General features: G+C 41.4%; 1 protein-coding gene across 1 annotated transcript in view; it reads right to left on the bottom strand.

Moving 5' to 3' along the window:
- Positions 1-509: 509 nt before the first annotated feature.
- The window catches only part of LOC139607990 (actin-binding LIM protein 3-like), a 44,298-nt gene continuing 29,090 nt past the window's right edge, over positions 510-15,717 (bottom strand). The window contains exons 12-23 of the mRNA XM_071461390.1: positions 15,502-15,613; positions 15,104-15,214; positions 13,445-13,495; positions 11,033-11,170; positions 10,727-10,791; positions 10,168-10,309; positions 6,887-6,916; positions 4,665-4,723; positions 4,244-4,310; positions 4,060-4,067; positions 2,649-2,729; positions 510-2,248 (exon numbers count right to left, since the gene is read on the bottom strand). Of these exons, the coding sequence (XP_071317491.1) occupies positions 2,135-2,248; positions 2,649-2,729; positions 4,060-4,067; positions 4,244-4,310; positions 4,665-4,723; positions 6,887-6,916; positions 10,168-10,309; positions 10,727-10,791; positions 11,033-11,170; positions 13,445-13,495; positions 15,104-15,214; positions 15,502-15,613 (978 nt within the window). The 3' untranslated portion in view covers positions 510-2,134. The remainder of the gene's footprint in view (positions 2,249-2,648; positions 2,730-4,059; positions 4,068-4,243; positions 4,311-4,664; positions 4,724-6,886; positions 6,917-10,167; positions 10,310-10,726; positions 10,792-11,032; positions 11,171-13,444; positions 13,496-15,103; positions 15,215-15,501; positions 15,614-15,717) is intronic.

The following is a 15,717-nucleotide window of genomic DNA, read 5'->3' as shown; positions in this document are numbered from 1 at the left end:
ATTGTGCTCTTTTTTACTTTAGTGAATTACTGGATAATTTTGTCTCCATAGGATTACAAACATATCACTTTTTTGTTGAACTGGTCTCAATAATGCAGGGTGAAAATTAAACTGCTTTTTTTAAAGGGGTCATACGGCAGAAAGCTTGGAGACCTCTCGTGTATGGTGCATGCATCTGAATCATTATGTTGATACATCAGTTAGTTTCTTGGTTTGTACTCCAGCCAAGAATGTGATTATAAGCATTAATCAGATGGCTTGATTTTCCATGACAAAAATGAGTCTGCGCTGAACATGACGTAAAAGTGGTAAAGGTGAAAACTAACATAATTTAGTAATCAATTTCCAGTGAACCGATGACAACAAAATCAAGTATTGCTGGATATTCTTGGAAAAACTAAACTATTAAAGGACCCAATGAAACAAATATACCTCTTCACCATCCCAACCCTGATCATGTGGATATATTCATGAACAATAATAACAAGGAGGATCAATGATAAAAATAATGGTGTTTAAGTCATTTATTTAGAAGTTGTAGTGACAGGTAATAAATCATGAATGTTAGTCCAGTAAATCAAAAATAAGTTAGTTAGACTTGAGACTTGACGTTCCAGACAGTTAATGTGGTAAATGTGATTGTTTCAGACCTGTAAACACACACACATACACACACACACACACACACACACACACACACACACACACACCGCATGGTTTAGTAGAGGGTTCAGTTCCTCTATCCAGCACCCTCTGTTTCTATTAAATCCATTTCAGCTCAGACAGGATCTCTCACACCTGCTTTTTCGCAAACACAAATCCTTTCTTCACACTTTCCTTTGTCAAAACTTTTTTCAGTTTTTTTTGTGAGCATTTCCCTTTGCATCTTTCTTTGTTTATCCCTTTACACATTCCTTCCCTTGTTACTTCCTCCTTTTCTTCATCCTTTCTTTTCTTCCTTCACATCTTCCTATTTCAGTTCCCCACTTCACAAGGGCTTCCATGGAAATCCTTCATTACTCATTTGCCATAATCACAAACACACACAGACACACATAACACACACACACACACACACACATGCACGTACATGCACGCACACACACACACACACACCCCTTTCAGTGGGATTTAATCATAATCCAGCAGATGAAATTCTGAGCTGCTTCATGAGAGCAGCTGCAAGTGTGAACTGACAAATGTGTATAGTACTAAAACCTGGTTTCTTAACCTAATGAACATCTCTGAGCTCACAGCCATGACACAAGTCATTCACAATAAACCTTGCAACCACATCATGTTCCAAAAAAAAACACTTCAGTGAACTGTACAGTCTGTTCATGTCATAGAAATTAACTCTCAACTACCATATGGCTTCAAATATCAAAATCAAATACATGCCAGCAATAAAAAAAAAAAAAGAAGAAAACTTTTGGTTTTCAGTATCAGCACATTATAAAACACCATGTGTACATCATGCTCAGTGACCTTCACACTATGCTGCTCTAGCTTCCTGTCAGCTTATGAGCCACAGAGGACAGTGTTTGTATTTGTGTTTGTGACTCACACTGGATCCTTTTTTCCTTCAGCAAAATGCCAGTCTGCCTTCAAGGCAGCCTGTTTCCAAACTGCCTCCCTCACTTAAGGCAGTTTGGCTCACAGCTGCTGACCCTCACCCTACAGTGTGATGTCAGACTGCCACTGTGACGCTCATGTCAGCACACCGCCATCTGCTGGTAAGAGAGGAAGAAGACGCCAACTCATCCAGCTACTCATCAACTCGTCCATCCGTTTCAGGTCCGGTGTGGCTTATCTGCTGTGTCTGGAAGTCTTCACTCTTCTCCTCCCTCTGATTTACCCATTCTGGCCAGGGGGCTGACTTCCTACGTATGACCTTAAGAGGTCCAAGTACACACCAGTTTAAGTGTGCCAAGATCAGGAGGCCTGTGGTCGGTCCAACTGTCCTGCTCTTGCCGCCTCAAGGGAAGAGAGACTTTTTCCATTTCAGCCAGTTCCTCTTCCACTGAGACACAGTCAGTCTGGGGTCAGCAGGCCTTTGTGGAGACTACTTTTGAAAGCACACTATTGGCAGTAGACCTGCACTGGGTCAGACTGTCCTTGTGATGTCATTCTCTCAAAAGAGTCGGACCTGTTTCTTAAGTTCGTTCTTTTTCCACTGAGCGAGACGGTCGAAGGCAGACATGGACATGCCAAAGACTCTGTAGAACTCCTCTGGAGAGAGGTGACGCTGTGAGGAGAGACGAGACAGAGACAGAGCGAGTCAGAACATTTTCATTTTGGTGTATTCGTGCAGCTTAGAGGAAAAAGAAACATGGACACATTTGCAGAGAACATTCAACATTTGGCCAAGAAGCAAACATCATCATCATCATCTTCTTCTAGCTATGAAATCATTTCTTTTTTTTTCTTCACTCTTTGCTATTTGAATGTTCAAAAGTTTGCATAGAGTTAACTGTGTACCACACTTTTGTGTTGTGGACTGCACTGAACATTACTACAAGTGGACCGTTAGGCTTTAGTCTTGTTGTTTCCTATCTGTGTTTTCATTCATTTCCAGTGTCTTGATGAGTTGAGGAAACAGTAATTGCAGTAGATGTAGTTAGAGTCAGGTTGTGTTAGCAGTTTACCTCCAGTCTGGCTCGGTCCACGTCACTGGGGAGTCGCTGCTGCCCCCTGACAGACACCACCAGGGCTTCATATGGGTAGATCTAACAAAGAGAGAAACAATATAGTAACTGAGTAACTGAATGTTGTTTATAACATTATTCAAATGCCACAATTAAAAAAAAATCCCAATAAATCTGCTCTGGTTTAACTATTTCAGCGCCAAGCAGACAGACAGGCTTTTTGTGTCTGTTGCACTCTAATGGCCAAATGCAGTCATGACAATGACGGCAGAGGCTAAATGTACTGTAAATATAATAGTTTAATAGATAGGTAATCTCTCTCTCTTTTCCATTGTTAATGTAAATATAAAAATATATTCAATACAGGAAGAGAAAACATATTACTCATGAATTTCTCATTAATAAATAAAAATTTTTCTTATTAATAAAGGGAGAAGAGTTTCTAGCTTAAGGGATGAAATTGTACGACATGAAAACAGTGGGTTTGAAAATTGCTCCCAACTCTTTTATAACATGCACAATGAGAGAAAATACTCCTAATAAAGTTAAGTGCAAAGAAAAAAAAAAAAAAAATTAAATTAACATGCTATTCTTTAATGAGCCTTGTGGAAGCTATTTACTAGTTTGTTTGTTTTTCTATTATTTATTCATCTGTTCTGAGTTTGGATTACTTGAATTAATTAGTTTTTATTTTTGATTGCATTCTCTTTGTTTGTCACTAGTTTCTTCATATTATTTGCTTATTTAGTACAGTCAGTTTTAGTTAACTAGTATTTTGTTTATTTGGGTCACACTATGGGCACATGAGTTTATTTAGGTAGGTAGACTGGTTTAGGACCAGCGTGCACCTGGGTGGGCCTTTTGTTTTTTTTGTTTTTTTCACCAGAGCAGGAGAGGCAGCAAGAGACATGATCCTTTCATTTGCTTTGGATAAATGAATCCACGCAGAAAACGCAATGGCTTTGTTTGGACAGTTGATTGTTTTGCCTGAGCAAACCACATACCCATGGAGCATCAGTGGCCATTTGATTTATGTTGGATTTAAATTTGTTTGAGGACAAATAGCCACTACAAGCTTTACACCATGATGTGTTGAAACAGTGTAGTGAGGAGCGTTTCCTGAAAAAAACTAAGAGAGGATTTTTCTTGTCCTATAGACTAAAGGCATCAGATGAACCCTGTGTGTACAATTACCTGTTGTCTTTTTTTTTTCTTCCCTGCATCGATAAAATGAGTCAGCCAGCTTCACAAAATTTCACAGGGTCAAGTGGGTGTTACAGAGTGAGATGGATCCACCATTCACTATGAACTTTAAACAGGAAACACATCATCCTTATCTATTATCCACTGATCCAGACTTTTTCATTCTCGGCTCAGTGACGGCTCACCAGCTTTGGCGAGAGCGTCTTACCTTGTATTCTGAAAGAAAAGAGAAGAGAAACACAGCAGTGAGTTATCTGAACATTCACAACTTCTATTCCAGCACTACACACACTCGGAATAACAGTAAATAATATGCATCAGGAGGGGAAGTAAATCAGGAGAAAACTAGAAGAATTAGGGTTAAGTAGATTTAAGCTGGACAATAGGCTTACCTCTGATCTGCCAATTAACTGCATTACTGCTGTCATACTGGTAATAATCTGCACCCGCACTTCCAGGCTGCTGGAACAAAACAAGACCAGTTTAGCAAACACGGGTCAAGCAGATGCATTTCATCATTATAATGGAGGAAAAGGAGCAAGCAGAGTAGATAAAAGGTTACATCTCATATTGACGTCTAGCCAGTTGTCAAATGTCGCCTCAGTCGGCCTCAGGAAGTAAACTGATAAAAATGGCTTTCACAGGCTCAGTGGCTGATGAAGGACTTTGCCATAGCTTACAGTTTAGTGAAAGGCCATGCCTGTCTTCCTCTCTCTCTCTCTCCATCACAAACACACACACACACACACACACACACACACACACACACACACACACAAAGACACTAACACAACAGAAATTATGATTGCTCACCCTGTTCAGTCCGTTTCTGCCATAGCCTGGCAATGAGGCCGATTTTGCAATGTATGAGTCTGCAAGAGCAAATATAAACACATTAGCATAAACAAACACACATTGTGCAAACTAACAGCAGCAGTAGGAGCACAGGTCCTCTATACTGTATATTAAGCAATTGTCTGACATAAGACTGTGCTTTACAACCTCAAAAATATGGTTGTTTTTAAACATTATTACATATTACAGAGCAGCAGAATCTCCACTTCTATGTAATCTTATGTGCCACTGTCAGACACCCCTCTGTGCAGAGAAGAGGAGGATTATGGGAGAAAAAGGAAGAGAGAAGTTCTGATGAGTGCAGGCAGTTATAAATGTGTAAATATATTTGTACACATATTTGTACACACTTGTATGTGTATGATGTTCTTAGTGTTAATCTTTGTTCTTATCATCTATTTAGCTATTTTTTATTATATGTCACAGTGGCATATTAACAGTTTCCATGTCTGTGCATCCCCCTGAACAGAAATCACACAATAAATACTTGGTCACAAAATAAATAAGGAAATACTCAAGGAAAGTTGACTGTGCTTCCACAGTGTTTTCAAACTATTGTTGCTGTTATACACAGGGAAGCATCTCAGCGTCTCCAGCACCTGAGCAGCAACAGCACCTTTCTTACCGATGCTGAAGATGAAGGGTTTTTAATTTCTCTTTGTCATCCAGTCTCTGAGAATATCACTCTGGGGAAACAGGTTTCTCTCATTTGGTGAAAGAATACAGAGCAGGTGCTCCTCATCCTCACTCTGTGATAAGCAGCAAATTCAGGCTTTTGGAAACTGTTTGACGGTGCTATTCCAACCTCAGGCCCTTTGATTTACACCCTCATCAAACACAAACTACAGTACATCTGCCCACAGAAACAAGCTACATTCCTGAGCCAACGCCACACCGGTAATACGATTTTCTTTTAATCGCATTTGTTATCACTCCTCCAGCGTGTTTGCATCCCTCTTGTAACCATTGGCAACCAGCAGCCTCCAAGCATCCTCTCGAAGGCGTCTGTGTTTGCAGTGTGCACTGCTGCAGCTGAAGCAGCAGAGGGCAGTGGAGTCACACCAGCCCTCTCCCGTCGTCTCTGCTCTCCCTCCTGTCCTCCTCTCCTCTACTTGAACTTGCCTCGTCTTCACTGGCTGCATTTATTTTTCTTGTTACTTGGCTTCATCATTCATTCATTCTTCTTCTTCTTCTATTTTTTTCTCCCACTTGCTCTCTCTCTCTTCTGCTATCTTGCTTTACCTATCTTCTCATTCAGTCTCTCTCCCTCTCTTTTGTTCACGCTGGTGTAGAAAGGAATTAAATTACGCAGCGATGTCAAAGGGCCGAGACGAAACACCATGATGCAGCAGAATACTTGTCGGTGTGTGGAGCCACTGTGCAGCGTGCGGGAGCCACTGAACAATAATGAGTTTGTCATCTACTATACTCTTTGCCTTCCAACAAGAAATGTGATACAGTCTCATAGATGAGTCACGGTGTGTGTCTCAGAAATATAGTTGTTTCATAAAAAGTGATGCCAAATAGTGTGAAAACTACTAGCCTAAGCATCTTGTTTATCAATGTCTTTATAGTGCATGTGCTGCCTCATAATCACCTGCTGTTTGAATTCTCATAGTCAAGGTTTTGGAGCAAGTAAGGCGTCAGTCTTATTTTATTTGTGCAGGAATGTAATTTCATGATGTTCAAAGACAAAGATGGAGGCTGAGCTGGGATGTTATTGGGCTTAATCCTCACAAGAGCAGTAAAGAGATGGTAAAGACAGGAAAACATGGTGCAAGCCATACGAGAAACATAACAAGAATTTTAGAGCCAAGTGTGGATAATGTAATTGCATAAAATAAATCAGCTTTACAATCAAAAGTCAAATAAAGTGTAGAGTGTAACTGTAGTGAAACAGATGGCTGAGGGGTTCGAGTCAGAGATCCTGCTAAAGAAAAGCTGATAAATACAGGCTGAAGCTACAATGCCGTTCATCTTTCCTCATGCGACCCAATAGAAAAGAGGGGTGTGTGTATGTGTGTGTGTGTGTGTGTGTGTGTGTGTATATGATAACAATCTCCCACTTAAAGCTCTGCTGCTGTCACAGCAGAACCCACAGGATGAAGAGGATCAGAGGGAAGGTGGCCCGCTGTGACGAGATGACCCCAGAGATCAAAACACACTGATGAACCACTCACCGCTGTCTGTGCTGTAGACGGACCTGGGAGCTGAGGACACAGAGACAGCAAGCCGGCGAGGGGTGAGATGGAGGGAGACAGAAAAAAGACAGAACACACAGGACAATATGACATTATGTCTCAAGTCCAAAAACTCTGAAGTTTACATAAAGCACTTTGCCTCACTGAATTTTTTATGACATGGAATGAGTCCCCTGCCCCAAAAAATTTAAGATAAAAAAAAAACAAAAAACGATCATGTTAAAAGGTGGGAGTGGTATCCTTAAACATGGCTCCATCTACCATTTATTTGAGAAACTGAAGAACAAATATACTTACAAATATAACCAAAGACGTTCGTGAAAGGTTCTGTTGTAAACCACGCTCCAGATGAAGTGAAAACATTTAACATTCAACATAATGAAATGAATTCAGGCATCTAACTTATGTTACAAACCCCCTGTTAAATCGGACTTGACAACTAAAGCAAGGTTGGAGACAACTCATGAGAAAGGCATTAATCTGTGAACAGTATTCAAAAACAAACATATTAAATATTGGGACATCCTACTTCTTAAAGAGTGCAGTCTGGTGCTGAGCAGGCGGTGTACAGTGGGTTTTTATTTTGCTGAAAACTGCAGCCTACTGCAGTCAGAAACAACTAGAGTGCTGAGAATAAACCAGAACAGTAAAGTTGCTAAACAGCAACTGGCTACAAAGCCCTGTAAAGCCGATGGGAGCTGCAGATATAGGTGATAATTCACTGTTGGTTCATTACTAGGAGTGACCTCTTTTGCATTTTAACATTGTTTTCACATTTTCATTTAAAACACTTTTATTATAAAATATTATTATATCATCTTTAAATAAGTGGATCTGCTGGTGTCTTAATCTCCCCATGTTTTGTGAGAGCTAATGCAGATTAGTGTCTGTGTGATTGTGTAAACACGAACAATACATGAAACCTGTGTCAAGAAGCGTACGTAAACCTGCCAAATCGTAAAAGTCTGAGAACACAGTAAACTGAAATGAGTTTTCAGTGGAAGGGAAATAAAGAAGGCCAGCTGTTGGGGGGGGGGGGGGGGGGGGGGGCTGAGAGTGTATTTACAGCTGTGCAGGGTGTTAAAGAGATAAGAAATAAATAGCAAATGAACAACAATAATCAACAACTGTGCAGGGTGTAATGAGGTAGATATAAATAATAAATAAACAGTCAAGGTGCAGTTTGGTGCTGGGCTATGCAATAAATCCTTTGATGGCAGCCTAAAGATAGCTGCCACTAGTACGGCGCCATCTTGAGATTCTGAACAAAGTGATATTTTGTTTTGATGATGGCGCCAGGTGAGTTCGTCCAGCTGGGGACATGAACGTATGTAGTAAATTTAATGGCAACTTTATGGTGGCGCTAACCATACATGCCTTTAGCAATGGCAGTTCACCTAGTAGTGGATGAGATAGATGAGATCAAAATGGTGAACCGACCAACAGACTGAGAGACGGATACTGCCATCCCTAGAGCTAACATGGGTAAAAAAAAATGGACCGAAATCAATTCAAGTGAGTGAAGTCACAGGGTGTCAGTTTTGTAGGAGGCTGTGTTGCTGCTACATAAAATCCAGGACATTCCCATTTTGGAATTAGCCTCCTCTGAAGAACAGATAAGCACACACTGCTTAGGATTTTTCTAATCAGTATAATAACAGCAGACACTATAAACCCACAGTGATTACACAGCACTGAACAGCCACTCTATCTACACCTCTCTCCGTCTGACCTCCCTATCCACATAGCTCATTTCCCTCTCTCTCCACTGACCCTGATTTACCTCTTGGCTTCATGTCATACATCTTCTCTGAACAGCTCCAAATTGCTTTAGCTTCCCACTTCCTCTCTCTCTTTATTTTTGAATTCACTCTTTATCTAGTTCTCTCTCTCTCTCTGCGTCTCTCCTGTTATAACACCCTCTCTTTTGACCTCCACCTAAACACACTCTCTCTTCCCATCTGTGAGTCTCTCCATCTTTGTCTTGCCCTTACAAATGCTGAATGCAATGAGCAATGGGTTCAATGGCAGAGGAACTATAGAAGTGGGACCCCCCCCCCCACACACACAGTCCTCCTCCTATACAGATGACTATATTTATTTCTTAACCTCTGACCTTCACCACCACAGACCCATCACCACCATTACCTCAAATGAAATCTGATCCTTATTTTAGCCTCAAATCTAAAGCACAGTCTCAACCCCGATGCGACCTTGACTGAGAGTTTACAAATCAAATCATCAGTCATTTTTTAAAGCAGAATCCTCTATAGTCCTGTGAACACATTTCTACTTTCTAAGTCACTGCCATAAACTGAGAGTGATCTCTTTATCACAAAAAGAGCTACTAAAATTATAATTTTCACAATTATTATGATTTCCTCAGTATTTGTGAGCTTTACACTAGAACATGGGTACATTTGGTACAAAGAGAATTAAGCAAACAAATATATTAGGTGGGATAAGATTTCACTGCGATGGTTGACTTCCTCAGGCAAGTTTCAAGACTTTGCCTGAAAAGCAGGAACAAGACTTCTGGGAGTCTAAAGCCATACTAATGATTCTGTGAGGCTACACTTTGGCACAGAGGTGTTTTGAGCTAAATGCTATTGTCAACATGCTAAAACTCACATGTAAACATGTTTAGCAGGTATAGTGTTTACCATGCTAACCACTTTAGTTAGCAATACTTTTGCAGGTATTTGGTCAAACTGAAATTTTGGCCTGATGGTGACACTAAATAAAAAGTCACACAACCACCAAAATTACTACAAATTATCGAAGAGGGAACATGAATGCGTTTACAAAATTTGATGGCAATCCACCCTTGAGTTGTTGAGACATTTGAACCACCTGTTATTTAATCTGATAACTAACCCCCTAACCCTAGGCCTAACCCTAGACCTGGCCAAGAAGACATCACACATTTTAAGGATTTTTTTGGATGATTTTTGAGGCCGACACTGATAATGATATTTGAGCTCATTATATATTGGTTGACATTTTTTGTAGCAGTCACACTGTTTCTAAATCACCTCAAACCTTCTGTGGTGTTTCTGTAACGCAGTTTCTTGTTGCTTAACAGATGACGTACACACAGACAAGGGAATGTCGGCAATAAGGTAACATCGGCTGATATATGGGACTGGCAGGTTTATCAGTGTAGCTCTAACACAGACACCATGACGAGGCCAAGACACTGACATAATCAAGAAGTGAGACAGACACACACACACACACACACACACACTCAGACTTACAGCCATTGAGGGAGCTGTATCCCAGATTGTTCAGCGCCTCCTTACTGCTACAGCGGGAACTGCGTCTGCTCCCCCACTGGTCATTGTCGTGACAAGCTGACCGCGCCTTCATCTCCTCCTTCAGGATCATCCTGCCAATTCCCTGTAGAGAGGGAAGGAGGAAGGAGGAGGAGGGAAAGAGAAACAGAGGAAGAAGAATGGGTTAAAGGATGCGGGCAAATGCACAGAAAGATGGAGCAATAAGAGCTGATTGAATTAATGGATGCATAGGTTGATACATGGTGATGGAATAAGGCAGGAGGAGACAGGAAGAGGCGACGATTGTTATTTGAACAGGCAGAGGGATGAATATGTAATGAAAGAGGAAGAAGGAGGAGAGAGGAGCACAGCAGCATCACTTTGTGTCATGTCCACTGGGTGAGGTTGGAAAGAATCATTTAATTAACTGCCGCATTAAATATTAACACACACACACACACACACACACACACACACACACACACACACAAACACTTAAAATATAAAAGGGAGAAGCAGGGGGATGTCTTCCTGTCTTTACCCTGTTGATATTGTGATTCCATCCATCCTCCTCTCCTCCAGATGAAAACCTCCTCACTCTGGAGACTAGAGGAAGGGGGGAGACGGAGGGAGAAAAAGGCAGAGGTGGGACGTAAAATAGAGCAAGTCAAAAGAAGTGAAAAGCGAACGTCAAAGACTCAAAACTTCACTTTTACAATGACAGCTCCTGTTCTGTAGGTAAAGTATGTGTGGTATATGCCTGTAGGTGTTTGTAGAGTATGTTGTTTTGGTCTCTGAGCACCTGTGTGTGCAGAAGTGTGTGTTAGGGAGAGAGGGGGAACAGTACCTTTTGGAGAGCCAGTATAAGGGTAGTAGTTAGAGCTCGGGTGATAAATGCTGTTGCAGTTGGAAGAGGAAAGGCGAGTGGAGTTGATGAGATTCTCGTTGGTTTTACTCTTATTGGCTCCTGGAGAGGCAGAGATGTCTGGAGGAGAGACGATCAGAGAGAGGGAAAGAGAGAGAGAGAAATTGTATAATGTATGTTTTGATTAATTTTCTACACTTCATTTGTGGCGGCAGAACCTTATCCAGTGATTTTTAGGTGGATTGACATGGTTGAAATAAGAACAAGGAACAACAATGGAGCAGCGATGATTGGATGCTTGTTGGTCCCTAAAACATCTTACTGTTAGACCAACGTGAGTGTGAGAGGTTTCGCGCACGGAAAGAGAAATAAGACGGACAAAGTAGTGCGTTTACACAGCGGGGGGGGGGGGCACATCAAAAAAAAAAGGAAGCAGAGAGGAGAAAAGAGGTCAGAGAAAACTTCCAGTAAGGAAACAAAGTTATCAAGGGTGTATCAGCATAACACAGGCAAGTGGTAGGAAGGTGATTATGTTGTTGAGTGTATAAACTCACAGCAGCAGATGAGCTTGTAATTCCCTCTTGTGGAATAGTGAATGAAATATTTTAGACAGTGTGAAAAGAGTGACATGAAAATCAAGAAAAGGAAAGAGCAAAAGTCGTGTTTTGATGATGCTGTGCGACTTTTAGTCTTTGGATGACGAACTTACACTGGCTGGACACAAAAATCCAACTGCAGTGATTTTCTGAGAGGAGATTATGTGGTCATTTTTGAAAAAGTATTCATTTAACAGAGAGAAAAGCATTCATCATTGTTTCATGTGCAACATGCAGATAAGATGCAACACATACATGTTTCTGGCCAAGGCAACCTCATATACATCCTGAGGAGATGTGCCAGAAGAGAATCAGCATCAGCATCAGATAATTCATGCCAGCCGAGCTGTTAAAATATCATCTGAAAACATTCGTCTGCTTCATCTTTTATTCTCAAAATCTTCTCAGTTGTCTCCTCTGGTGACAGAACCAAACACGTCCTTGAGGAGCTCTGAAAAGCTTGTGTATTTGAGGTGTAACCTAGTTTGACTATGACACACAGCGAGACACTAAATATACAGTATATACACCTGATTATGGTGCTCTAATATGAAAACTGCTCCATAAGTGATTCACGCAGTAAATCTAAATTGGTGAACACAGCCCAGACCACAGAGAGAGAGGTTTGTCAGCACTTTGTTGCCCAGCGTAAATCTTCCAGAGGTGTTTCGGAGGAACTGTAACTCTGTCTGACCTGCCATCAGAGCGCTGACAGATCGCCTACACACTCAGAGTGTTTGGCTCTGCCTCTCTCAGTTTTACATCACCCCTTGAATCACTAACTCAAACTGTAATCTTACTCCTGATGTGGCCAAAAATATCAAGCTCCATAACTGTAGTTTAGTTTAGTTTAGTTTAGTTTTGCCACATCAGCTTTATTATCCACACAACGGATGATGAGGGATGTGATGTGTGATGAATGTCAGTCATAATTAGTGATAATTAACAAACCTTTTCTCTTATCCAATGAAGTTGTCTTCTTTTTCCAAAATGTAACAGGGTTTCTGACTGAATGAACGTAACTGACACAGTAGCAGAAACACTGACTTTTATAAAAGACACTGACATGAAATCGTATTAATGTGGATCAGTAATGTTATGGCTGATACATGAGCTGTTGATTACAGATGATATCTGGGCTGATTTATCAATTATATCAGTGCCTCCCTCTCCATGATAGTCAGTTAAATGGCCAGGTGGATTGCACATAGTTTTGTGATGAAACTATCAGTTATTTCCATTGGTTAATCAGTCGATTTTGTATTGTCTATTTTTTCCAATTAATTGATGAATTATTACATTTTCAAAATATCAAGAAAAGGTGATATCATACACTTCAGGAGCTGAAACCTGTGCATGTTCAGCAATTTTCCTGGTAAATTTCAAAACCAATTAATCACTTCATCACCAATCCTTTCAGGACATGTTCAGACCTTATGTGGTTAATAGATGACTACACAACAGATGATTTTTTAAATGTCGGACAATCCAGTCTTCTATTCAAATGATCCGGTTGCACTCCGCAAACTCTGCAACAGAACCTGCAACCAAACCTATGCAGGCAAGGTTGGAGAGAAGGCCTGAATGTCATCAGAAGCACCAGACGTTAGATGGAAAGAAACTACAATTCAGCTTTAGCTCAGTTCCCTTCTGTAACTGATTGATTAAGTCAGACAAGCAGAAGCATGTTTCATACTAAGGATGCCTTGACAACGTACACAGCATCCAACTGGCTGACAGGTGGACAGCCTGTCAAAAAGCTATATAAAGCACGTAGCATTTTGAGGAATCGACCAACCTTGTCTCTTATAGATGGGGGGTTTCCTGTAGATATTGGTTTCTTCAGAGGCTGAGAACAGAAGGAAAAAGAGCGTTAGAGGCAGAAAGATAAAAGGAGAAGGAGGGACAGAGACTGGAGAGGAGAGGAGAGGAGTAATCTGGATTTCCTTATTCATCCCGCCCCACCAAATTAGTTGTGTACATTTATAGTCTTCTTAACCATAAAGCTGACAGCACATGTAATAAACTGCTATCATGGAGGCGGTGCTGTGCATCCAGACAACCTGACGGACGTGCAGAGAGGCTGATGAATGCCGATTCGCAGGCTTATTACAGGAAAGAGCAGCAGATGGCACAGGAATAAAGGAGAGGAAGGAGAGCAGTTGAAGGGTGGAGAGGCAAAGGAAAAGATAAAGTGGGGAAGAGGAAAAAACCTAGAAATGATGGGAGCACATGGCACCTTGCAGCTCTCATTTGGTGTGGTACTCCAAATCATTCAGCTTTGAGTGCTGGAAAAGCACCACAACAACATATTACAGAAAATTAAAACATTATGTCATAACCTGCAATAAAACAACAACACATAAAGCAAAAAACAGTAAAAATGCTTCCAAATATTCCACAGAGTGTGCCACCAATCATACAAAGTTGGAGGTTTGACTCCCAACGGGCCAAGCACGCTAAATTTGTACACACTCATGATACTGTAAGGCACTCTGGATAAAAGCATCCACCAAACACATTTTGCTCAGTGCTGAAAAGCATGAGGGGAGTGCTGTCGCGGGGCTGGCAAGGAATAACAGCCTCAGAAGAATCGCAGAGAGGAAACATGCAGTGAGAAATGGACTGAAGGCGGGAGGAAGGGATGATGGAGGGGAACCAAATGCGCGGTTCGCAGGGAAAAGTAAAGCGAAGGGAACAAAGACGCAGTGAAAGGTTCAGGCAGGAGAGAGGCATTAACTTGATAAAGTGGAAGGTTGAAGGAATCTTTAAATAAAATGAACTGGTATTAGATGTTAGATTAAAGGCCTCATATGTTATAGAAAAGCTCCAGATCAGTGAGATCAATTACAGAGACCCACTGCTGCAGGACTGTGAAGGGAGGATAACTACTGTTCAGTTTTATGTTTGTGGAGACCTCATTACAATCTGTCAAAATCATTTTCACAATCAGTGAATCTCTCTGTTTTCGTGTTTATTGTTCAGGATACATGGTGCATATATAAATATTCAGTTCAAAAGCAAAGGATATTATATGAGCAGCAAATCCTCACATTTAATAAACTGCAACCAGCAGAAATTTTCGCATCTGAACAATGAATATGAATAAATGATCAAAATCATTGTTGATTTTTTTTTTTTTTTGCAGTTGACTAATTATCTCAGCCCTGAAATAATGCTCATAAAAATGTCAAGTCACCACAATCAGAGTGAGAGTTCACTGTGTCTGGTATAAGCATCTGGGGTCGGGTTGTGGGTTAGGGTGTTGGTTAAACGTGATGTCAAATCACTACCATAGCTGGGATTAGGAAGATGATGAATGATTAGACTGGGTCTTAGCTGTGTCTACGATGACAACAAACAAGGTGCAGTATAAGTGAATATTTGAAGGGTGAGTTGGTTTCGGTCTGACGCGGGGAAATTCGGGTTAGTATCAACGTCACGGATGGCGGCCTACCTGGCACATGGAAATGCTTGGGGGCTTGGAAGGTGGTGGTGGTGGTGGTGGGTGTAGCACACCTGGGCTCTGGCTGACTGTAATAGGGTGAACTCCTGCCACTCTCACTGCCTGCAGTCAGCGCAGCCAATCACAGTGAGAGAAACCAAAGCATGAGGCACAAAATGTCCGCGAACAGAAGGACAGAGAGACTAATGACAGAGAGAGCGATGAACTACGTGTGTGTGAGCGTGTATGTCTGGGTTCTGTGTTTTCGGGGTGCTGCTGGGAATGCACTCTGCTACACCCACACGTAGAACTGAACTGGTCCATCTTGCCAGTTGAGGGCCTCATATTTTCTTTCCATTTCTAAGTACTGTATGTCTGAGTGTGTCACTTTGGGTGAGTGGGCACATTACCGGGGAGATAACAATGCAGTGGGGAACCTCCGTGGCGACTGTGTGCAGGAGAGTCGGTGAAGGCAGAGCTGGAGGAACGCCTCGTTCTCAGCTCCACGCCGTCCAAAACATCCTGGAGAGAGAGAGAGAGAGAGAGAGAGAGAGAGAGGCTGTCTCAGAGTGCTAAATTTAATTTACTAAATGCAGTTCATTAGACTACATAGGGCTCCTTCCGAA

Source organism: Trachinotus anak, unplaced genomic scaffold (genome assembly GCF_046630095.1).
Source record: "Trachinotus anak isolate AG129_WGS33_773 ecotype Australia unplaced genomic scaffold, CSIRO_AGI_Tana_v1 ptg000024l, whole genome shotgun sequence".
In the NCBI taxonomy this organism is placed as follows: domain Eukaryota; kingdom Metazoa; phylum Chordata; class Actinopteri; order Carangiformes; family Carangidae; genus Trachinotus; species Trachinotus anak.
The sequence above is the reverse complement of the archived record's forward strand: the minus strand, read 5'-3'. Positions and strand labels throughout refer to the sequence as shown.